The sequence below is a fragment of the Eubalaena glacialis genome, chromosome 15, assembly GCF_028564815.1.
Source record: "Eubalaena glacialis isolate mEubGla1 chromosome 15, mEubGla1.1.hap2.+ XY, whole genome shotgun sequence".
NCBI lineage: Eukaryota > Metazoa > Chordata > Mammalia > Artiodactyla > Balaenidae > Eubalaena > Eubalaena glacialis.
This window is the reverse complement of record NC_083730.1, coordinates 73,649,845-73,675,428: the sequence shown is the minus strand read 5'-3', so window position 1 is coordinate 73,675,428 and position 25,584 is coordinate 73,649,845. Positions and strand designations below refer to the sequence as shown.

Here is a 25,584-nt window from a genome sequence, read left to right as displayed (position 1 = left end):
ATTACTTCAAATACACTTTTGTATAGACACTTTGAAGGTGCCGATTTAGGGCATTAAATTTATGGAAAATTTTTGACTTAACAACTTACTTGGTGAAGGCAGTTTTTATTATTCAAGCCCATTGGCCAAATCATTCTTACTTCCTAACTTTTCTGCTTTCCAATTATAATATAGTCATCCCTCAGTATCCTCGGGGAATTGGTTCCAGGAGACCCCCCGATACCAAAATCCACGGATGCTCAAGTCTCTTACATAAAATGACCTGGTACAATGAATACAGCCTCCCCTCCATGTCTGTGGGTATGAAACAGTAAATATGTTAATATTTACCTTCAAGAAAATCATACAGACCATTGAAAAATAAATTATGGAACACTTCTTGTAACGTAGATTTCTAAAAGCCATAAGTCAAAATTAAAGTTATGTATAAGACTTTCCCATTTTTGAATTTATAATAAAGCAATGTAATTTATAGCTAAAATAATAAATTATGAAGTGAGGAGTATGTTAGAAAGCGTGGTATTGCTTCAGTAAATGTGTAGACGTGCACGAATAAAACTCTGTTATTAGACTTTTAGGAACAATTAAGAATCATGTAAATAATCAGAAATAAATCCATTAATTTATATAAATCTCATGATTGCTTCAATATTTAACGTAGGAGAAAAGTGTATCACTGCAAACCAATTGGCATGGCAGCTCATATAATTTTTGTTGTTAACAAGAAGTAGAAGTTATAATATTTTGTAAGATGAAGATTGAATAATTGACTTAAATATTTCCTTATATGATTTGATTAATGTTCTTCTAAGTGATAACAGACTGTGCAAGAGAGTTGAGAATAGTTTGAAAAGACATTGTGTACAGTTAAATACATGACCAAGCTATTTTTGGTGTTTGAAGCTCTCTTTCTTAAGTAGGCATTGTTTGATGATAGTCAGGAGGTGAGTGAGGCAAAGTCCCTCTGACAGCCCCATTCCACACCGTATCTGAAATTAGGCTGAGTCCTCTCTTGCTAAAGCCGCTCTTCTCTTAGCGGAACCGTGTGTAAGGTGGGGAAAGACACGTCCAAGACAGGTTTACGGTGATTTCATTAATATCTGAGGAGGGCCTAGTGAGATCAGTGATTTTATTCCGATACCAAAGTAGAATTCAGGGTGGATAGGGGCTGTTCTAAAAGAATTTGTGAGGGGACTTCCCTGGCGGTCCAGTGGTTAAGACTCTGCGCTTCCACTGCAGGGGGCATGGGTTTGATCCCTGATTGGGGAACTAAGATCCCGCATGCCGTGTGGCGTGGCCAAAAAAAAAAAGAAAGAATTTGTGGGAATGGAGACGTCTACATGAGTGTAAGGACACTTCTCAGGTGTGTCACATGCAGGAGATTAAAGATCGGGAGATTGATTACCCTAGAGCTGGGTTTCAGTGTGTCTGTGGAAAGTCTTCTAGTACACTGGTGTGAGGACCCCTGGTCTAGCAAAACCTTAGGGCTTTTACCTTAGTATCATGTTATTAGTCTAGGTCCAGTCAGGAGACGGAAACCACACAGTATTTTAAACAGTGGAAGTTTAAAGTGTTAAAGTATAACAGGAGAGTAACTGTTAAGGTGTACCGAGAATTCTGAAGGGCATCCTAGGGCCAAGGGAGAAGGGGACCCTCTCCCCCAGATTGGAGTCTGACTTTGTTGGAGAAGGTGTGGTTGCAGCCCATCGGATGGCCAGGTTGCTAACGCCAGAGTTGGGCGAGCAGGAAACAACAACAACAGCCTTCCAGGGCATGAGCTGAGGCTGGAGGGCAGGCAGCCAGGGTGTCAGGGTGCTGCTGCAGGTGCGTGGCGTGGGGCATGTGGCGTTTGTTCCAGGAGAGTCACAGGAAACAACCCTCAGGATGTTGGGGTCCCACTATGGGCTTCAGTCCCCGAGTGCCCCATCTGTGGTGTGGTGGTCACCAGGCTAGTGCTACAGGGGCACTAGGGGGGGCTCCACGCTCTGGCTATACAGCTGGGGCAACTGTCCCCATCCGGCCCCGCCCCAGACATCCCAGTACACGTGCACCCATGATGGGCCATGTGGCAGGAGCAAGAAGAAAAGCTCCTTTGCTCCTCCAGCGTCCTCCAGTGCCTCCTTCTGCTGAAGCTCAGCACCAACTCACTGTGAAGAAGAGATGCATTAGGAGTCCAAGATGCCATTGTCACAGAGCAGGTACTGAGGGTGCATTCTGAGCTGAGAAGCAGTAATTAGATAACTGGTACATTCCAGTAAACAATAAAAATTTAAACACATTCACTTGACCAAGAACTGTTCTTTTAGGAAGAGATATGAATAAATGGAAAGGCATGTATTTAACACAATTATAGAAATAAAGAAGCAAGAATAGCCTGGAAAATTCAGAAAAGGAGTGAAATAAGAGTACTAGTGTTAAGAGATCTTAAAATATATTGTCAAGTCTCAATAATTAAAACAGTATGATGCCAGAGCATAAATATACAAATTGGTAAAACAAAGTCCATAATTAGACACAAATACATAGAGAAATTTAGTATGTGACAAAGGTGTCCCCTCAAATCAGTGGTGAAAATGGACTATTCAGTAAAATGCTACTGGGACAGCTGGGTGGCCATTCTAGGAGTAATAAAGCTGGGGGACTTCCCTGGTGGTCCAGTGGGTAAGACTGTGCGCTTCCACTGCAGGGGACACGGGTTTGATCCCTGGTCCGGGAACTAGACCCTGCATGCCGCAACTAAGAGTCCACATGCCCCAACTAAGACCTGGCGCAGCCAAAATAAATAAATAAATAAATATTAAAAAGAAGAAGAAGAAGAAAGCTGGATCTCTACCTTAGACCTTTCACCAGAATATCTTCCAAATAAAATCAGACTTAAATGTAAACAAATGAAGCCGTAAGAATAATTGAAGAAACTATAGGAAATGGTTAACTATAACAGAAAATTCAGAGCCATAAAATAAAAAGCTGAAAAATATATGTCATAAAAATCTATCACTTCTGCTGGGAAAAAAAGAAACCAACTATAAACAAAGTCAAAACACAAACTCTTAATTAACTGGATAGGAGGAATCCTTTCACAGTGTATACATATATCAGGTCATCACAATGTACACTTGAAATATCTTACAGTTCTATGTGTCAGTTATACCTCAATAAAGCAGCATCTAAATGAAAAATTTTAAACAGCTTTATTGAGAAATAGTTCACATACTATGTAATTCTGTGTTTTTTAGTATACTGGCAAAAGATACTAATCCCAAGCAGGATCAATAAAAAGAATTTCATACCTAACTTCAGAAAGAAGTTAGGTATGAAAACTTCAGAGTTCCAAAGACAAAGAGATAATCTTAAAAGAAACCAGGGAACCTTATAAATGTATACATCAAAATCTTCAAAATAATAGCAAACGGAATCCAGCAACATATTAAAAAATGATTATACACGTGACCAAGTGGGATTTATGCCAGGAATGCAAGGTTAGTTGAACACAGGAAATTAATCAATGGAGTATACCACATTAATAGAATAAAGGGGGGAAAGCACATGATTATCTCATTAGATGCAGAAAAAGCATTGGACAAAATCCAACACCCTTTCATGATAAAAACACTCCATGAACTTCAGAATAAATAAGAGGGACTTCCCTGGTGGTCCAGTGGCTAAGACTCCGAGCTCCCAATGCAGGGGGCCCGGATTCGATCCCTGGTCAGGGAACTAGATCCCACATGCCGCAACTAAGAGTTCACATGCCACAACTAAAGATCCCGCATGCCACAGCGAGGATCCCACACATGGCAGCAAAGATCCCACGTGCCGCAACTAAGACCTGGTGCAGCCAAATAAATAAATATTTTTTAAAAAGGGAGAGAGAGAAATAAGGACTTCCTCAAATGAATAAAGGGCATCTACCCGAAAACCCGAAGCAGAAATCCTACTTAATTGTAAAAGACTGAAAGATGTCCCCTAAGATCAGAAACAAGACAAGGATATTCACTCTAGCCATTTCTATTTAACATTCTGCTAGAGGTTCTAGACAGGGCAATTAAGCAAGAAAATGAGATAGCACTCAGAAAGGAAGTAAAACTATCTTTTCAGTTTCTTGTATATAGAAAACCCTAAAGAATCCACTATTAGAGCTAGTGAATGAATTCAGCAAGTTTGCAGGATATAAGATCAAGATACAAGAAAAATAAAAACAATTGTATTTCTATACATTAGCAATGAGCAATCTGAAAATGAAATTACGAAAACAGTTCCATTTACTGTAGCATCAAAAAAAAAAAACCTAGGGATAAATTTAACAAATGAAGCGTAGGACTTGTTCAGTAAACACTACAAACTACCAACTACTGTTGAAAGAAATTAAAGACCTGAATAAATGGAAAGACATCCATTCATAGATTGGGCTACTTAATGCTGTCAACAAGTTAGTACTATGCAAGGCAATCTACAGCTTACTGCAATCCTATTATAAAATGTCGACTACCTTTTTTTTGCAGAAATTGACAAGCTGATCCTAAAACTCCTGAAAATACAAGTGACCCAAAATAGGCAAAACAACCTTGAAAAAGAGGAACAAAGTGGAAGACTCACAGTAACCCATTTCAAAACTTATTACATGCACAGTTAAAAATAATTGAAATGGTAAATTGTATGTTTTGTATATTTTACCACAGTAAAAAAATATATATATACACAAACTTAGTACAAAGCTTCAGTAATCAAAACAGTGTGGTAATGCATAAGGATTGACATAAAACCAACGGAGGGGACTTCCCTGGTGGCACAGTGGTTAAGAATCTGCCTGCCAATGCAGGGGACACGGGTTCGAGCCCTGGTCCAGGAAGATCCCCCATGCCGCGGAGCAACTAAGCCCTTGCACCACAACTACTAAGCCTTCACTCTGGAGCCCGAGAGCCACAACTGCTGAGCCCACGTGCCACAACTACTGAAGCCCGCGCGCCTAGAGCGCATGCTCCACAACAAGAGAAGCCCGTGCACTGCAACGAAGCCCACACACAGCAACGAATACCCAACACAGCCAAAAATAAGTAAAATAAAATAAATAAATTTATTTTTAAAAAAAAGGACAATGGAATAGGGAATTCCCTGACGCTCCGGTGGTAAGGGTCTCCATGCTTTCACTGCCGAGGGCCCGGGTTGAATCCCTGTTTGGGAAACTAAGATCCCATAAGCCAAGCAGTGTGGTGTAGCCAAATAAATAAAAAGTAAACCAATGGAATGGAAGCGTTTGGTGGTTTCTTATAAAACTAATCATACTCGTACCGTACAATCCAGCAGTCATGCTCCTTGGTATTAACCAAATGAGTTGAAAACTTACATTCATATAAAAACCTGCACAGAAATATTTATAGCAGGTTAATTTATAATTGCTAGAATTTGCAGGCAACCAAGATGTCCTTCAGTAGGTGAATGGATACTAAATCATGGTACATCCAGACAATGGAATATTATTCAGTGCTAAAGAGAAATGAGCTCTTAAGCCATGAAGAAGACATGGAGAAACCTTACTGAAATACTACTAAGTGAAAAGCCAGTCTGAATAAGCTACATACTGTATGATTCCGGCTATGTGACATTCTGGAAAAAGGCAAAACTATGGAGACTGTCAATGAATCAATAGTTGCCATGGAATAGGGAGGAGGGAAGGAGGAATAGGCGAGTACAGTAATTTTTAGGGCAGTGAAAATGATTCTGAATGATACTGTAATGGTAGATACATGTCATTATACATTTCTCCAAACCCACAGAATGTGCAACACTAAGAGTGAACCCTAATGTAAACCATGGACTGTGGGTGATTATGATGTGTCATTGCAGGTTCATCAGTTGTGACAAACGTTCCACTCTGGTGCAGGCTGTTGATAATAGGGGTTGCTGTGCTTAGTAGGGGAGTTGCAGGGGGTTCCAGGCAGGGTGTATATGAGAACTCTGTCCACTCAATTTTGCTGTGAACAAAAACTGCTCTAAATAAGTCTTTTTTGTTTTGTTTTGTTTTTTTAAGATAACAGATAACCCACAGAATCAGAAAAAGTGTTTGCAAGTCATATATCTGATAGGGCTCTAGTATGCACAATATATAAAGAATTCTTACAACTCAACAACAAAGCGACAGCAACGCAATTTTTTAAAGTAGGCAAAGATTCTGAACAGGCATTTCTCCAAAGAAGATGTAGATGAATGGCCAAAAAATGATGCTCAGCATCATTAGTCATTAGGGAACTGCAAATCAAAACCACAAGATGGCTCTCACCCACTAGGATGGCAGTAATCTTTTTACAAATAAAAACAACAAATTAAGTGTTTGCATTGAGGATGGGTAGAAATTGGAACCTTCATACATTGCTTGTGGGAATGTAAAATAGTGTAGCCACTGTGGGAAATAGTTTGGCAGTTCCTCAAAATGTTAGAGTTACCATATCACTACTTCTAGGTATATGTCCAAGGGAAATTGAAAACATGTTCACACAGCATCTTGTACATGAATGTTCATAGCAATATTCTTCATAACAGCTAAAAAGTAGAAACAATCCAAATGTCCATCAGTTGATGAATAGATTAAGAAAGGGTGGTCTATCCATAGAACGTTAAAAAGAAGTACTGAGACGTGCTACACCATGAATGAACTGTGGAAACAGTGTGCTAAGTGAAAGAAGATCGACTCCAAAGAGCACATACTGTATGATTCCATTTGTATGAAGTGTCCAGAATAGGCAGAACCATAGAGGCAGAAAGTAGATATGTGGTTGCCAGGTGCTGGGGTAGGAGAGGATGGGTGTGACTGCTCGTTGGTCCAGGGTTTCTTCTGTGGGTTGTGAAAATGTTCTGGAATTAGTGGTGATGAATAACATTGTGCCTCTACGAAAATCCACTGAACCGTATGTACACTTTAAAGGGTGAATTTTAAGGCCACCGTCACCTGGCTGTGAGGAGAGCCTGTAGGTGCCCCAGCACAGGATCAGGGGTGCTGCACCCACTGACCACCAGGCCCCACCACATCTTTCCAGGGGCCAGATCTGCCACAGCATGAGCACAGCAGTGTGCTTTGGGGGTCACAGTGGCATGGTCCTCACAGGAGACCCCAGGGACCAGGGCTTGACCCCCGAGCAAGCCCCTCAGAGCCTCAGTTTTGTCAATACTAGAATAGCACAACCTTGCTTCAGAATTGTCTCAAGATGCTTCTTTACCGGAGGGAAATCAAGTCGTAAAAACAGATCAAGAGATGGAGGGAGCAAGGAACCACCAGACAGAAGATGCTCGAGCGTAGACTCTTGCCAGAGCCACTCTGGGCAAAGTGGCATCTGCACAGGAAGTGTCTGCTTTTGAGGACGTCTACACATCCCACCACCTCCAGTGAGTGAAGCCCCTCTGAGGAAGGCAAAGCTTGTTGAGAGCCTAGGAATCCCAGAATCTGAACTTGGCGCTTCAGCACTCACCTCAGCTCAGAAACTGGACATGGGTGCACACTGCCCTGATGTGCTCGTCAGAATGACTGTCAGAAGCCTAATCTTTCACTTTCCAACTACCCATCCGACAGCCTTAATCTAACGTAGCTATTGCTGTTGTTAAGAAGCAAAGTAACAGTTGTTTGTTGGAAATCCCTGTGAAAAATCTTATCTATGCTATTATTTATGTATTTTTTCCACAAGCATGTTCTTTGCTGAATTGGAATTGAACCAAACTGAACCTCAATTAAGATTTTCAAAAAGCCAGGAAGAAACTAAAGCACAATGCGGAAAAGTTTATTGCTGTGCTGTTCAGTCACTCCTTAACTTATCTGAAAAAGGTTTAAAGCACAGAAACTTTATAATAATTTGCTCTTTTGTAATAAAGGTACTATGCTGTCTGAAAATAAGTTTCTACTAAGAGTGGTGGCCTGAAGGTTGAAGCTATTATCTTCTACATAGTACCAAAAACTAAGAGTGAACAGATTGAGCACACTCATAAAAATAAACAAATAATAGGGTGAATTTTATGATATGTGAACCAAGGCTTCTTGAAGACTGGCTACAGGTCTAGGGCAGGAAATGCACGAGTATAGACGGTCTTGTGCCAGAAAGTGATGAGCTCTCAAGAGGCGACTGGGGTCATGTCGGAGAGACACAGGAACCAATTTGAAAAGACTGCCACAGATGAGACAGTCTGAGCATCAAAAGGAATAATAACTGCAGTAGATTGAAGCACATGAGATATGTTTCAGTCCAACAGTTCATAATGAATGAGTTCACAACTCATTGGCTGTATTTGGATGATAATATGGAAACAATTCATTGTTTTGTAAACTGGTAAATAAAGGGAAAGAACTAAGCATACAACCCACTTTTCCTGTGCAAACGGTACCTCAGGGTTACCAAACCATGGATGAGCATGAAGTTTTCTTTAGATGGAAGAATTCTCCCGGGAGAATGATAGACTGTCACCATGTACAGTCCTAAAGAACTAATAAATATATTCAGTGTTTGTCAGTGGCTGGCTGCTAATACACAAAAAGGGTGACAGCTGGGTATCATGTCCCTTGTGATGGACACCTAAAAGTCTTTCAAAAAACCCGGAACACCTAAATCTGATCATACCTCTCTATTTAATTACCAGTCCATAGGAAATACCTGTAGTATTTCCCATATGTTTGGGTCAGAGGAGCATGTTAAATGACATCAGTGGGATGTAATCAAGAAAATCTAGACTGGGGAAGCCACAGACCAAATGACCTGATTTCTTACACAAAAAAATTACAAAATAAAAAGGCAAAATAGGACACTACTAACATAAATTGGGACAGTATTGATCAGACTTAGAGGTTCCAGGGACTTTGTGTTGTTTGAGAGAAGGGTTTATAAGTTAAATATGCTCATTAAAATTCTTGCCAACCACTAAAGAACAGAATACGTATAATTTTCAAGCCAGGAGGGGAGAATAAAAAAAGAGAGCAGTCAATTAAGCAGAAGAAACATTGAAAAAGTAGGACAAGAAGAAGCTGTAAACTAAGATAATAGGTACAAATCCAGTTATATCCCTCCAAGTAAGTATAACTGGACCAAATCTCACAAAGTTGAAGATTGATGCCCTGGAAAAGAAGATCCAGTACTCATTGTTCTCATGAGACACATCTAGGACTCATCTTTTACTCTTGGAAAGTAGAAGAATGGAAAGCATAGAGTTGGGAAACCAATCTTGTCTCTCGTAAGAGACCATGAAGAGTTTATTTTTTTCTCTTTTCAGGTTAAAGAAAAAGGAGTTTAGTTTAGAAGAAATATATACCAACAAGAATTATAAATCTCCTCCTGCAAACAGGTAAGTACCTATGAGCAGGAAATAATAGATTGGGGGGGCTTCCGAAATGATCAATGTAAATCTCCAATCCTTGTGCTTCGGAAAGGGTTTTATGTTCAGTTCTTCCAATACCGGGGTCTTGAAAATAACTAGAATTGGTATTTTTAGTTCCCAACACTTGAATTGGGGTCAGTGGTAGGATGGGAAAGAGATGTGTGTCAGGTTAGGTAGTCTCCTTTTCGTTTGTACTTGCGTTTTTAGCAAATATGCTGGCTGTCTTCAGGACTAATAATCATTGATCTTCAGATATGACTCCAAACCCAAGTACAGAAGGCATTTCACTTGGCTACCTTTGCATCTAAATTCAGTTCAAGTCATTGAACATTTATTAAATTCCTGTAGTGTCCAGGATGTAGCAGGAGAGTTTTATCCTAGAAGGTAAAACTCTTAAGGCATTGATATAAGACTATTCATTGCAGCATTGCTAAATAATAGGAAAGGATTGGAAACAACTTAAAATATCCATTAATAGGGTTCTGATTAAATTATAGTCCATCCTTGTAATGGGATACACTGCATAGCCATTTAAAAGAATGAATCAGATGCCTGTGTACCCAGCTGGGGCAATCTTAAACGTTATTGATAGGTCAGAGTGGCACAATGCATAGACCAGTGCATGTAGTTTGCTGCCATTTGAGTAAAGAAGAAACCAAAGTGTTGGATAGATGCTGTGGGTCAGCAAACTACAGGCCAGGTCCAACCAGCAACCGGTTTTCTTTCTTTCTTTTTTTCCAGCCCTGTGAGCTAAGAATGGTTTTTATTCTTTTAAAGGGTTGTTTAGAAAACAAAAAAGGATATATAGCAGAGACTTGTGTGCCTCGTTAATTTTAAGATGTTTACTACCTGGCCCTTTACACAAAAGGGCTGACCTCTGATGATACATGCTTACCTATGCACATCTGTACGTTGAGTGACTTTGGGAGGATACACAAAACACTGTTGCTGCTGTTGCTGCGGTGGGGAGTGGGGGGGTTCATCTTACTTTTATTCTTTACCCTCCTGTCCAGTTTAAATTTCTTCACTATGTGCTTGTACTACATATTCATAGATATATGTGTTTTGTCATCAAAAAATAGCTGCAGACCAGAGGAAAGAGCTGTCAGGAGCAGTTAGCCTTTAGCGCCCATTGACTGGGAGGGTTGGTGGCCCCCAGGGTGAGCATGTTGGTGATTCTGTTTTGTGCTCCACCGTTAGGTGTTTAGAGACCATCTTTGAGGAACCTAAGGAACGGAATGGTACGCTCATCTCAATCAGCCAACAGAAGAGGAAGCGAATTCTGGAGTTTCAGGATTTCACAGTCCCACGGAAGAGGAGGGCTCGCGGTAAGGTCAAGGTGGCAGGCAGCTTTACCCGGGCCCAGAAGGCGGCGCTGCAGAGTCAAGAGCTGGATGCTCTGTTGATACAGAAACTGATGGAACTGGAGACCTTCTTTGCCAAGGAAGAGGAGGAGCAGGAGCGGTCGTCTGGTTGTTGAGAAGCGATTCAGGTGGGGGGGTCTCAACTTTAGACTTTCCCGGCCTCCTTGGAAGAGGTTGCCTAATTTTGCCCTACCGCCCAAACCACTCAAAATGCAGACTATGGATTTTTACCTATTTCAAGGTGCAGCCTTTTTAGGAACTGGTGAAAGAGGGTCCTCTAACTTGTACTGCTGAGTATAGAACCTCAGGAACGCTCCCTTTCTCCTGGAAATGGTCCTGAATGATGTCGGCCTCCTCCCCACACTCTCTGCCATCCACGGAGGAGGACACCACATACCTTCAGTAACACTAGGTTTCCAAGGACTCACAGCATTTGCACGTCCATGTGAAAGTTCCACGTCGTTTACGGTGGTGCTAGACCAAGATTATTTAGACACGTGGCCTAGGGAGGGGGACCTGGCGTCCTGTCCCGTGTGGTCTCACCGGCTCATTTCAGTAGTTGAGGAAAGATGAGCTGCTGTGTTTTCTAATCCTTTGAGCCCATCTGTCCAGAACCAGGTGTGTGTGTGTGTGTGTGTGTGTGTGTGTGTGTGTGTGTGTGGCTTTTCCCCATCATTTTCTCCCCTCTGTGACTGTGGGTCACTAGTGCCAGAGGAGCCCGTCCAGGCCCCATTCGAAGTAAGTTGCACTTTTTAATGTGGTGGTGTTGATTATTTTCATTTGTTTTATTTCCCTTTTTTTTTTAATTATTGCTGCATGTTTGGAGCCTTTAAATGTGATTTTAAAGCAGTTTTTTAAGACATCAAGGAGAAAGACAGTACACGTCTTCAGAACACACGACAGGCATTTGACCTGGTTTGTCGGTGCGTGGTGTGAGGCAGCCGAGAGCCGTTTTCCCGTTGACGTGTTCAAGCAGCCCCTTCCCTGCCTCCAGCTCCTAGTGCGACTCATTTCTCATCTGGGTTCTCATTCTTGCTTAAGTAGTGGTATTTATTTTAATGATGGAAGTAAGAGCAGGTCTCTCCCCCAGTCATTTAAAAAGTTGGAAGCTTGGGTGTGGTCTTAGTGGGTTTCATCTGAAGTGGTGGTCCATGACAAAGGCATCCACGACGGCTCAGGTGGTGATGAAGCCGACCCAGAGCGTTCGCAGCTGCCAGAGCAGCCCGCTCCAGAGTGGGGAGGAGGACAGTCTGGGGTCACGAAGTTCCATGGCCAGCCCTCTTGGAGGGCAGCTCACTGTACTCTGGGCTCCTGCATCAGACCTACTGGAAGTTTGGTAGAATGCCAGACAGAGGTCTCTGGGTTTCTCCGTTTGCCTGCGGCAGTCTGTGGTCAGAGGACCAGAAGCGTGCTGTGTGAGGCCACAAGCCCGGAGGTTTCATTCCTTTCCCACTTAAGGCCTGTGTGCCCTTGCCTTGCTTCCCCTCCTCCCCTTCCCTTGTGTTTTATCTTTTCTCTCTCTCTCTCTCTCTCTCTCAAAACAAGAGTGCAGAGAATTAACATTCCTTGGCTGGTGAGTGGGATGCTAAGCCCAGCCTCAGGACACTGGTCACCTCTCCCATCCTCCCAGGAGCCACTGCCGTGGAGCAGCGCCAATGGGAACTGTCAAAGCTCCAGAGACATTTTCGAGTCAGTCTGTGAGAGGAGTGAGTGGTGCCCTCCTGGATCATGTCTCCTGGGTCCCTTTGGTTTCCCCGTCTGTCATGGGATGGGAGGATGGGGTGGGGGTGGGGGTTTCTATGTGCCTTTCCTTTGCAGGTTGACAGTCTGTGCCATACTGGAGCAGAAAAACTGACAGTGCGAGAAAAACGAAGTGCCACGTCTGTCTTGTAGGCCCACTGCCTCAGACAGAGCATTTAGTAAGTGAAATACACACCTGGTGATCCACGGAGGCTTCTAAGGCCACAGCCACGGAGCATTAGAGGGGAGCCCGGCTTCCGCACCAGCTCTGAACAATGCAAACCAGATGCTGCCATTGTGCATTCGCTTTGCCCAGACTGTGTAGACACGACCTGTGTTTCCCCTCAATACCTCTCCCTTCCTGGGACAGGGTCCTTAGACACAAATGCTTCTCTCTGTCTTTTTGCTTAAGGAAGTGAGATGAGTTTGTGCCCTTGTACAAACATTTTTAGGAAGCTCCTGCTGGACAGCTTGCAAACTCCCAGCAAATCTACAGAGCCCTGTTTGCCAGCTCCATTGCCAGTGTAGACAGGTCTGCAACGTGGCAAGCGTGGCAGACTGAAGTTGACGTGGGTGCAGTTGTGGCATCACCAACATTACGGAGATACAATTTCAAGTTTGCCCGTTGCAGGAGTGGCACTTGCCAGGGCCAGGAGCAATGATTTGGAACACTGGCATTTGGAATGGGGGCTTGGAGGAAGTGGAGACCTGGGTTCCTTCCTTGTCCTGGGAACATAGGAAAAAGCTCCTCTGAGGCCAACCCTCTCCTTGTGATTCTTGGCTTGCATCTGGCCAAGGCCCTTCCTCATTCCAAAGTTAAGAAGGGGCCCCCACTGCAAACTTGAAATTGCTTACCTGAAGTTGCCACATCGGGTTCTAGCCGTGCTCAGCCACACCTGTCTTAACATCCATTTTTACCATTGGCCTAGCCAGCTGCAGTGCTGTCTGTGGTCCTCGGAGCCAGCCACCTGCCCATAGCTACAGGAGGTCTGGTTCTGGGGTGGGAGTTGGTACAGTTTCTGAGTATGGGGACTTACCACCCAAAGACACTTAGTGTTTTTAATATGGGAAAGAGAGGAGAAATCTCAGGTCCAATTAGGGTTCTGCACGTCAGCTTTTCACTGAAACTTTCAACTATAGTGTTTTCCATCTGTCAGTTTATAGCTATATTTGCCCCCCCCCCCCACCTTCCCCCTCGTCTTTTCTTTTGGTTTCCTTTCCAGCTTCATTTCTCTATTAATTTAAATGTACCTCATCACCTGTTCAAGCAGATCATGTCCACTTTTTTTTACTGACCGTATTCTAAGAGCTACAGCTGAGGGAGGTACAGTGGAGAGACATACAGCGTTTGCCTTACTCGGAGCCTGAAGAGCTCAGAAACTCATGCTGTGAATCCTGAAACAGCGCTCCTCCAAGAGCTGTGAAAATCATGACACTTCGTCACAATTTTGCCTGAAAGGGTCTTTTGCGCGAGTGCCAGAGCCAACCTGAGGTAGATTCCAGATCCCACCCTCTGGGCATGATCCTCCCCCTGTGGCTGGTTCCCTGTCCGCCAGGCTAAGGGCTGCACAGAGTGCAGGACTGGGGCCGCCTGTCCAAGGCTTGGTGAGGCCTGATGGAACGCAGAGCCAGTGCTCTGTCTCCAGGCTGGGATTTCATCTCATAATCAATGTACATCAAGATGCGCGAAAGACCAACTTTTAGACGGTGGTACTTTTCTCCCATTCCCTGGGGGCGGAGTATGCAGTTGGTGCTTTCTTTAATTCCCTTGTGTTTTGTTTCTGTAAGCTTCCCCCACCCCAGTATCATGGAAAGGACCTCTGAAACACCACATCATGGGTGGCTGTATCCAAAGTCTTTAAGTAGTTGGCCAGAGGTGCGGAGTATCCTTTCCTGGATTCATGCGAGGGAAGGGCTCCTTGCCACGACTGAACTTCCTGTATAAAAAGCTGGCCGGGAAGAAGGCTTAATTTACTGAAATCAAAGTTTAGTACTATCATCTAGCCACAAATTGAGCAGCAAAGGCTATTTATTTTTATTGTGAAGTGAGGGTCCCCGCATAGCCTGCCATCTAGCACAGCACTCTCTCAGATTGGATGCTTGTTCATTGTGTGTCTCCACGAGCCCCTCTCTGGTGCTGAATCGGATTTTAATTCTTGGCAAGAGCCCTCAGCATCTCCTTGGGCTGGTCTAGGCCAGTAAATAGCTGCCTGAAGTGTTTGTATATTATCATGGTCAATAGTTAAGTGAAATTTGTACATTTTTGGTAACATTGGCATACATGATGCCCCTGCAGTTCCTTTTCTGTTTGGTAGTTTGTGACTCTAAAATTCCCACTGTTATGTGTGTTAATTTATGAAAATAAAACGGAATTTTTTTTTGGAAAACCTTTCAAATAACTCTCAAGGCTGTTATTTTATTCTTATGGCTTCATTTTAAGTTAAAATTCTACCTGTAATATCATGAGGTTGCTGTTGTTTTTAATAAAACATTCCAAAGTTATATATATCACACAAGCATTTTCCCTTCCAAAGCGGTCACCATTTTCTGGACTGCACTGTGCTCAGAACATGTGTAGAGCTCCACGTCTGGGTGGCCTTCCAAGACTGTCGTGGAGCTTTTAAAATTTACTCAGGTGGCAGATCATCTCTTGTGAGGGACTTTGGTATTTGGAAACAGCCAAGACTCACTCAGATGAGTCACACCCAATTAAGTTGGGTAGGGATGCCGAGCCAGTATTCTAGGTGTGATTTTTGAATAGTGTTTATTTTCTCACATGGCTGGGAAATGAAAAAGCAATAATAAATTCAGGTCAATGGGGCTTCCCTGGTGGCGCAGTGGTTAAGAATCCGCCTGCCAATGCAGGGGACACGGGTTCGAGCCTTGGTCCGGGAAGATCCCACATGCCGTGGAGCAACTGGGCCCGTGCGCCACAACTACTGAACCTGCGCTCTAGAGCCCACGAGCCACAACTACTGAGCCCGTGAGCCACAGCTACTGAAGCCCACACTCCTAGAGCCTGTGCTCCACAACAAGAGAAGCCACCGCAATGAGAAGCCCGCGCACTGAAACAAAGAGTAGCCCCTGCTCACCGCAACTAGAGAAAGCCTGTGCTCAGCAACAGACCCAACACAGCCAAAAATAAATTAATTAATTAAAAAAAAAAATTCAGGTCAAAATGTCAAATATTAGCAACATACCTGGAATAAGAGCTTAGCTTGCTAAGGAGGCTACTTGGGAGAGTATAAATACGGTGGAGTACATTCATTTACTTTTTAAAAGGTCTTAAAAAAATAAAAAGGTCTTGCCTTTTATCTCATATCCTTCCCAGCTGTACATGAGGTTAGGTTGTGAGTCCTCTGATTCTCAACTCTTTGTTTAACCAGTGGAAACTGGTGAAAGAATGACTGAAAACAAGGCTATTTAACACCACGCCTACGTGTTCCAGATAGAAGCAAGATTCCTGAGGATGTTCTTCCTCTGTCCAGAGGGAAAGCAGTGCCCAATGTCCCTTCCTGGCCTTCTTCCAATTCTTGGATTTCTACAGTCAAGACCTCTCTCTGTCCTCCTGCCTGGCAGCTGTGTTTCTGCTGCTTAGGTTTCACAATTACCTGGAGAAGAATCCTCTCTACACTTTTTTTTCCTTTAGAAGGAAGAGGCCAATGATCACCTACAGCCCTGTCATTCCTTTAGCACCCCCATCACAGAATCTTAGCCTTGGTAGGGCCTCCTGAGAGTAAGAGGTCCAAACCTATGGGAGAATCCTTCACTGTGTCCTGCCCTCTTCACATGATGGAGACCTCATTTCTTCAGTTCCTTCTGCGACTTCTCTTGAGAAGTGTTCTAGAAAATTCCCAATACTTCAGCAACTTTCAGGGTCACCGGTGAGTCTTTCTAACATCCTTGTCAAACTTACAGCGTCTTCTCCCTCCTTGCTGTCAGCCGGTGCTTCTGCTTCTGCGTTTTCCTGAGGTGGAAGCCGTTTGTATAGGACTTTCATGCGGACCCTTTTTGCAGTTCCTTGGCTAGCGCAGGCATGGTCCTCCCTATGATATGTTCACCCAGCGTCCCCTGTGCCCGGAGGGCTCTTCTCCCACACGGCCACATGGTTCCCGCAGGCACTGTTCAGATCTCTGCCTTCCCAGATCACTCTTCCTAAAAGTGTGTCTCCCCCCCACCCCACATCCTCCTTCTGATGCTTTCTTTTTTTTTTTTTTTTTCTTTTTCTTTTTTTTTCAGGCCGCCCCTGCAGCCTGCGGGATCTTAGTTCCCCGACCAGGGATCAAACCCGTGCCCCCTGCATTGGGAGCATGGAGTCTTAACCAATGGACCGCCAGGGAAGTCCCCGACGCTTTATTTTTGACGCTCCTCTCTGGTCCCTCCTGTGACCCCTCAGGCACCTAAAACAGTGCCTGGTATAAGTCGTAGGGGCTCAGTAAACATTTGATGGGTGAATGAATGGCCGCCTTCATTAACAGACCCTGTTGCTTGACAGAGCGGCCGAGGTCCTCTTCATCCTGCCGATTGTGAGTGTTTGAAGACCTCGTAATTCCCCTCCCTTCAATTACTCTTCAAAGGACCAGTCGCAGGTGAACCGGGAGCTTTTCTGGTGCAGCCGCACCCACTGCTGACCTTGCGCCGTCTGATTGGCTGTAGCTCACAGGCGGGGCGGGGCCAGTCGAGTTATCACCGCCCGTGAGATCTACCTGGAAGGTAGGCCCGCGCGGCCCAACCTGGAGCCTGCATCCCTGCCTCTGGGCACGGGCATGCTGGGATGCTGAGGGTGGAGGCTCATGTGGATAAGAATCGTCTTGAGAATCTTTCTCCCTTTTGCATTTTCATTTCAGATTTTGGGAGAGGGTAAAATGGTCTGGAAGAGTACAAACTCGGCGGCAAATAACCCAGGTACTGCAGCAGCCGATGAGTTTTTCCCCTACTGCTGCCAGCCTAAGTGATCTTTGTAAAATACAACTTCGCACTTGTCAGAACCACTCCCCTAAAATCCTTCTGCGGGTTCCCCTCACCCCCACATAAGGATAGTAACTCGCGTTTGTTGAGCTCTGACCAAGTGCCAAGCGTTCTGTGTTTATTACCTTCTTGAATCCTCACAACAACTTGATGAGGTAGATGTTTTGTTTTTAATCCCCACTTTGTAGATGAGGAAACTGAGGCTTAAAGACATTAATTGGCCGCGCCTGTGTGGTAAGTGTTAGAGCCCAGGTCTATTCCTGCCCCCAGGATCTGCTCTAGCAAACCAGACACCTCCCCCCACACCTGCCTCTCCAGCCCGGCTTCCCACAGGCGCTCCACACTCTGAATTTCCTCTAGTTCCTCAAATCCTCCATGCTGTCTCTTGCCTTGAAGCTTTTTGCACAAAAGCTGTACCGTCAGCTGCAAATATTCTTTCTCCCACCCCTTCACTTGACTGCCTCCATGTCTTCAGCTCTCTGGAGGTTTTCCCCACCTGTTCCCTCTCCCGCTCCCTTTCCTGTCAGGCAGGCTTCTTAGCTGCTCCCTCAGCCCACAACCCCCCACCCTCTGAACTGCCTGCTCTAACTTCCGCACCCCACGCCACCCTGTGAGCTTCCGGAGAAGCCCCACCAACAACATTTATCTGCGTACAGGTCACGCACCACAGTTAGGTCTGCAACACAGCTTCGGAACAACATTCACAATGGTCTCTAAGAGGCCAGGCGCTGGAGGTGAGGCCCCCGTGAACCCGCCGCCTTCCTTACAGTCTCCTTTTCCTATCTGCAGCTCCTTATGGGTGTGTTTGTTTCCATCGCTGCTTCTTCCTTTTCTCCCAACTTCTCTCCCTCCCTCTCTCTTTGTCCAGTACCTCTCCCTTCTCCTCATTAGACACAATCTAGAACTGATTTATTATTTTAAAAATTTATAGAACAGAATCCCAAATCAGGCACACATTGCCTTAAAATCATAGAACTTTATAGCTGGAAAGAGGCCTTAAAGCTTTGATATATAAATATTTTACATACACACAGACACATATATGTATATATTCTTTTTTTTTAATTTATTTATTTATTTTATTTTTGGCTGTGTTGGGTCTTCGTTTCTGTGCGAGGGCTTTCTCTAGTTGCAGCAAGCGGGGGCCACTCTTCATCGCGGTGCGCAGGCCTCTCACTATCGCGGCCTCTCTTGTTGCGGAGCACAGGCTCCAGACGCGCAGGCTCAGTAGTTGTGGCACACGGGCTTAGTTGCTCCGCGGCATGTGCGATCTTCCCAGACCAGGGCTCGAACCCGTGTCCCCTGCATTGGCAGGCAGATTCTCAACCACTGCGCCACCAGGGAAGCCCAATGTATATATTCTTAAAATTTAAGAGGGTTGGAACACGTGCATGTGTATACATATATATGCATATATATATACACACGTCCACGCTTATATATATACTTAAAATGTAAGGGGTTGTATCTTGATGTCTTTTAATTTGTTTTGTTGTTGTTCACTGTTGAAAAGTGTTGATGACCTTCCCCTGCAGAATTGTGCTAGGGATTTCTATAGGAAGTTTCTGTGCCCACAACCTATGTGGAGCCTCAGATATGAGATGAGGTGCTGAAAGCCATGACCTCCACTCCTCTGGACTGGCTGGGTACTTGCTTGTCCCTTTGCCGCCTCTGAACTCGTCAGCAAGCCTTCCCTGGCCTTTTCCACAAGGATTTCCAGTTCTCCAAAGCCCTCTGTGTCTTTCTCCACCAGGACAGTTAACCTGATCCAGATTCCTCTGATTCCAATCTGAATTCTTGGTAGTAACTGAAGGTCAAAGAGCATAAATCATCCTATGGAGATACTTTTCCCATTTGGTAAACTATATCCAAACCCTGTCCTTTATGTTTTTTTATGAGGCTGTGGCCAGCCCCCATCTCTGATGCCAGGACAGAGGCCCCCATGCAGGGTGCTCTAGACCACAGTTGAGCCAACTTTCTCTATGAAGGGTCAGATAGTAAATATTTCAGGCTTTGCAAGCCATATGATCTTTCTTGCAGCTACTCATCTCTGTGGTTGTAGCAGGAAAGCAGCTGTAGGTGATATATGAACAAATGAGTGTGGCTGTGTTCCAATAAAACTTTATTTACAAAACAGGCAGTGACACCTAGTTTGCCAACCTTCACTCTGGAGGATAAGCATCTCTACTTGGACTCAGAAACTCCTCCTCCTAGGATTTTACCAGGGGACTCACCAATCTAATGCATGTCTGAATGAGATGACTTAAAGGAAAAATGAGATGAAACAAAATCTTTCAGCACATGAAATCCATATACTTACCCTGACCAAAGAAGACCATTGTCAACACAGAAGTAGCTGGAAGCCTCTAGTCCAGTGCATGTCAAAGGGCTGCTGGGAGGTAGCCAGGGGAGTCTGGAAAAGAGAGTTCCATCTGACCATGGCAAATTCCCTGGAATCTGTCTCAAGCAGCTGCACTGTTTCCTCCTCCTTTTAATACAACTAGGACCTGGTGTGACAGTAGGGGGACTGGAAAGAAAAGGGTCATGTCCCTCACTGTACATCGAGCCTGGGCTTTAAAAGGATCATTCCAGAAATGGTCTCTGGAAAACAAAAGTAGAAAACTGTTCTTTCAAAACTTGCTTGGCTGCAGTACAAGTCAGAGAGAAAATGGAAAAGTTTTCGTGGAACAAACTAAAAAAAAAAAAAAAAGGAAAAAAAAAAAGTAAATCAGTAGTTTTTAGTTTTGGTTTTCCCAGATATTTTCTTTTTCTTGATGTATAATTTACCCACTGGAGAATGCACAGAACTAACATTTATTATTTGATGAGGTCTGACAAATGTATACCCATGTAACCACCACCCAGATATTTCCATTGCCCCAGAAAGTTCCCTCAGGCACCTTCCAGTTAATCGCTCCTGCCTTGAGGAAGGCAACTATTCAGAATTCTATCCCTCTAATATTATAGTTTTGCCCTCTCTTAAATTTCATAGCACTGCAACCAGACAATGTTACTCTATGGATGTCTGACTTATTTTGCTCAATGTAATGTTTTTGAGATTCATCCTCCTTGTTTCAAGTCCTGTGAGTTTGTTCATTTTGTTGCACAGTCACATTCCATTGTATGAACACACCATGATTTGTTCGTCCATAGTCTCGCCCGCTGATGGACATTTGTGTTGTTTCCAGTTTGGGCATCTTACGAATACAGCTGCTATGTACATCCTTGTGAAAACAAAATCTAATAGAATAAAGTATAACAATGTCATCACAAAAGGCTGGAAGAGAATAAATGGAATTTAAATGTTCTAAGGTGCTTGCATTGACCAGGAATGAGTAAAAGTATAGGCATACCTCAGAGATATTGGGCATTGGGTTCCAGACCACTGCAATAAAGCTAATATTGCAATAAAGTGAGTCGCACATGTTTTTTTGTTTCCCAGTGCATATAAAGTTATGTTTATGCTATACTTTAGTCTATTAAGTGTGCAATATCATTACATCTAAAAATGTACACACCTTAATTAAAAATGTATTGCTAAAAAGTGCTAACCATCATCTGAGTCCTCAGCGAGTCATAATCTTTTTGCAATAGTAACGTCACAGGACACTGATCACAGATCACCATAACAAATATAATAATAATGAAAAAGTTAGAAACATTGTGAGAATTACCAAAATATGACACAGAGGCACAAAGTGAGCAAATGCTTTTGGGAAAATGGTGCCAGTAGATTTGCTAGACAGAGGGTTGCCACAAACCTTCAATTTGTAAAAAAACACAATATCTGTGAAGCACAATAAAGCAAAGTGCAATAAAATGAGTATGCCAGTACTAATTTACATACCATATTTTTGGTTGTAAACAGTCAAAGATGGAGAGATTTATCAGGTCCATGGATTGGGAGGCTCAATATTGTTAAAATGTCAATTCTCCTCAAATTGATCTCTTGCTTCAACACAGTCCCAATCAAACTCTCACCAGGCATTTTGCTAAAATTGACCAACTGATTCTAAATTTTTTATGGAAATGCAAAGGACTTATAAAAGCCAAAATAATCTTGAAAGAGAAGAACAAAGTTGAAGAATCCACGCTACCTGATTTCAAGACTTATAATTAAAGCAACCGTAATTAAGATAGGTCAATGGAACAAATGGAAATCTTTGGAACCCAGAAATAGACCCATGCATGGATGTCCAGTTGCTTTTGACAAAGACGCCATGCAATTCAATGGGGAAAGGAAAGTCTTTTCAGCAATAGTAGTGGAACAACTGGATAAGTGTATGGTAAAATGAACCTAACTTCATACACATGAATCAGTTTGAGATGAAAGTAACCATCCAATTCTCTCTCACAAAGTGGATACAAAAATCCTAAACAGAATATTAGCAAATTGAATCCAGTGATAGATAAAAAGGGTAATACACAATAACCAGCAATGTCAGGTTGATTTAACAAACGAAAATCAATCAATGGACAACTGGATAGCCACAGGCAAAGGATGAAGTTGGATCTTTACCTCACACCATATACAAAACTCTTTTAAACCTTAAAACTCTTAGATGAGGGCTTCCCTGGTGGCGCAGTGGTTGAGAATCTGCCTGCCAATGCAGGGGACACGAGTTCGAGCCCTGGTCTGGGAAGATCCCACATGCCACGGAGCAGCTAGGCCCGTGAGCCACAATTACTGAGCCTGCGCGTCTGGAGCCTGTGCTCCACAACAAGAGAGGCCACGATAGTGAGAGGCCTGCGCACCGCGATGAAGAGTGGCCCCCACTTGCTGCAACTAGGGAAAGCCCTCGCACAGAAACGAAGACCCAACACAAGCCATAAATAAATAAAAACAAATAAATAAAAATTAAAAAAAAAAAAAACTCTTAGATAAAAACGTGGTATAATCTTCATGACCTTGGATTTGCCAAAGAATTCTTAGATATGACACCAAAAGCACAATCAACAAAGGAAAAAATAAATGAGATTCCATCAAAATTAAAAACTTTTTTTGCTTCAAAGGACACCATCAAGAAATGAAAAGACAACCTGAAGAATGGGAGAAAATACTTGCAAATCATATATATGATAAGGGAATATATATATCTAGAATATATAAAGAACACTTACAACTCAATAATAAAAAGATAAATAACCCAATTTAAAAACAGGCAAAGAATCTGAATAGATATTTATCCAAGGAAGATATGCAAAGGACCAATAAGCACACGAAAAATTTCTCAACAGCATTAGTTATCAGAGAAATACAAATCAAAACCACAATGAAACACCACTTCATACCCATTAGATTGGATATAATGATAGTAATTTTGAAAAGAGAGAAAATAACAAGTGTTGGTGAGGATGTGGAGAAATTGGAACCTTCATACACTACTGGTGGGAATGTAAAATGGGGCAGCCACTTTGGAAGACCATCTGTCAGTTCCTCAAACAATTGAACTATACAACCCAGCAATTCCACTCCTAGGTATACACAGAAGAGAAATGAAAATATATGTCTATACAATAAACTGTATATGAATGTTTATAGCAGCATTTTTCATAATTGCTAAAAGGCGGAAATGACTCAAATGTCCATAGCTATGACTGGATAAAGGAATGCGGTCTATCCATATAATGGAATACTATTCAATCATAAAAAGGAATGAAGTACTGATACATGTTACAACATGGACAAACCCTGAAAATATTATGCTAAGTGAAAGGAGCCAGTTACAAAAGTCCACATATTATATGATTCCATTCATATGAAAATGCAGAATAGGGAAATCTATAGGGACAGAAAGATTATTCTGATTTCTCCACATCCTCATCAACACTTGTTATTAACTGCTTTGTGTGTGTGTGTGTGTGTTGAAATATAATAAAATTTACCATTTTAACCTTTTAATTCATTTTTTACTTAATGTATAATTCAGTGTCATTCAGTACATTCACATGTTAAACAACCATCACCACTATCCATTTCCAGAACTTAATCATCATCTCAAACAGAAACTCTGTACCCATCCCCCTTCCCTGTCCTCTCAGCCTCTGGTAACCTTTATTCTAATTTTTGTGTTTATCAATATGCCTATTCTAAGCACTTCATATAAGTGGAATTAAACAATATGTGTCCTTTTGTGTCTGGCTAATTTTACTTACCATAATGTTTTCAAAGTTTATTCCTGTTGTAGCATGTAACAGTACTTCATACATGCTTTTATAGCTGAATAATATTCTATTATATGGATATATCACATTTTATTTATTCATCTATTGAACCACTTTCTGGCTATTGTGAATAATGTTGCTATGAACATTGGTTTACAAGTCTCTATTTGAGTCCCCGCTTTCAATTCTTTTAGATTATACCTAGGTGCTGGATCATATGATAATTCTATGTTTAACTTTTTGAGGAATGACTGAATTGTTTTGCACAGCCATTTTACATTGTTACCAGCAATGCAAAAGCGTTCTAATTTTTCCAAATCTTTGCCAACACTTGTCACTTGTTATTTTCCTTTTTCTTTTTTGATAATAGCCATCCTAATGGGTGTGAAGTTGATATCTCGTGCTTTTGATGTGCATTTCCCTAATGATTAGTGATGTTGAGCATCTTTTATTGGTCATTTGTATATTATTTTTGGAGAAATGTCTGTTCAAGTCCTTTGCCTATTTTTGAATTCGGTTATTTGTTTTCTTGTTGAATTTTAGGAATTATTTATATATTCTGGATACCAGACCCTTATCAGATATATTGTTTGTGACTATTTTCTCCCATTCTCAGGGTTGTCTTTTCACTTTGTTGACAGTGTCCTTTGATGCACAAAACTTTTTAATTTTGATGAAATACAATTTATCTTATTTTGTTGTTGCCTGTGCTTTCAGCGTAATATCCAAGAAATCATTGCTGAATTCAATGTCATGAAAATTTCCCTTATGTTTTAAGAGTTTTATAGTTGTAGTTCTTAGCTTTAGGTCTTTGATCCATTTTGAGTTAATTTTTGTATATGGTGTAAAGTAAGGGTCCACTTCATTCTTTTGCATGTGAATATCCAATTTCCCCAAATGCATTTCATTTTGAAATAATCTCCCCCTCCCATTTTTTTCTTCCCCCTGGTTTTGAGTTACTACTCTCAATTGAATAGTAAAACCAATTCTATACTTTTTTTTTTTCCTCCTCTTCAGACTTTTGAAAACCATAGAGGGAAGTGTCTCCTCTCCAATAAGAAATCTGATGCCTGTTAGGCTCCCTGTAGGGCCCGGTTATGCCCTAGTTGAGCTTAAATAACCATGTAGAAATAATTGCAGGTACCAGGCAATATACCCCTCCTCCTGTGTCAAATGCCTGGTGAAGACAAGTGCTATTAGCAGCTTAGGGGAGAAAAAAGAGGAGCTATACTCCTTCAGTTTGGGGACACATACTCAGCCAGAGTCTAGGCAAAGGGCTTAAAAGGAAGGATGTTAGATCATGGGTTTTGGAATCAGAGATGTATGTTCAAATTCTAGCTTTTCTCCTTTATAGCTGTGTGCCCTTGAGCATTCTAATGGTTAACTTTCCTGAGCTCTGTTTTCTCTATCTTTAAAATGAGAATAATTCTCAGGGCTGGCTGGCGGTCTCTAGTTTTTTCCCCTTTAAAAAAAAAAAAAAAAAGCTGATACTACTGAAAAGTCTATTTTCCCTTAAATCTGAAGATCAGGAATCTTTGCAGGAGGACGCGCTATCACACCCGGCACCTCGTTCGACGACTAATTGCACTTCTAGGTGATCCAAGACCTCTGGTCTCTGGACTCCCAGATAGCACAGCGATGGGAGGTAAGAATGAGACACCATGCATGCTAAGTCATCAGCACAGAGCCTGACACTTAGGAAGCGCTTAGTCAATGGTAGCTGAGTTGTGGACGCTCTCAGTTTCCCCATCCGTAAAATGAACGATTTAGCTCAGTTGATCCATTCTCGGACCTTGGATGAATCAGATTTTCCAGGCACATGCGGAAACGCACGTCAGAGGGAAAAAGGAGGACTGGCAACGCTGTGCCCAGGTCCAGGTTTAGCACTGTAAGAGCCACCACCGGCGGCACCTATCCGACCTGGCCCAGCAGCTGCCGGAAGTGTCAGGGGGAAGGTACCCGGAGCAGCCGGGGGAGGAGCTTAGACAGCTCCGCCCTC

At 42.7% G+C, this 25,584-nt stretch overlaps 1 protein-coding gene across 5 annotated transcripts in view; it reads left to right on the top strand.

The window, feature by feature from the left end:
* The window catches only part of PRR14L (proline rich 14 like), a 53,323-nt gene extending 40,857 nt beyond the window's left edge, over window positions 1-12,466 (top strand). For 3 of the 5 annotated variants that reach the window (XM_061169385.1, XM_061169383.1, XM_061169384.1), the window contains 2 exons: window positions 9,244-9,315; window positions 10,549-12,466. In XM_061169385.1, coding sequence (XP_061025368.1) covers window positions 9,244-9,315; window positions 10,549-10,828 — 352 coding nt within the window. In that variant the 3' untranslated portion in view covers window positions 10,829-12,466. Of the gene's footprint in view, window positions 1-4,502; window positions 4,614-9,243; window positions 9,316-10,548 lie in introns of those variants that run through there. The other 2 variants (XR_009697336.1, XM_061169386.1) reach the window with 2 other exon arrangements.
* Window positions 12,467-25,584: the final 13,118 nt, after the last annotated feature.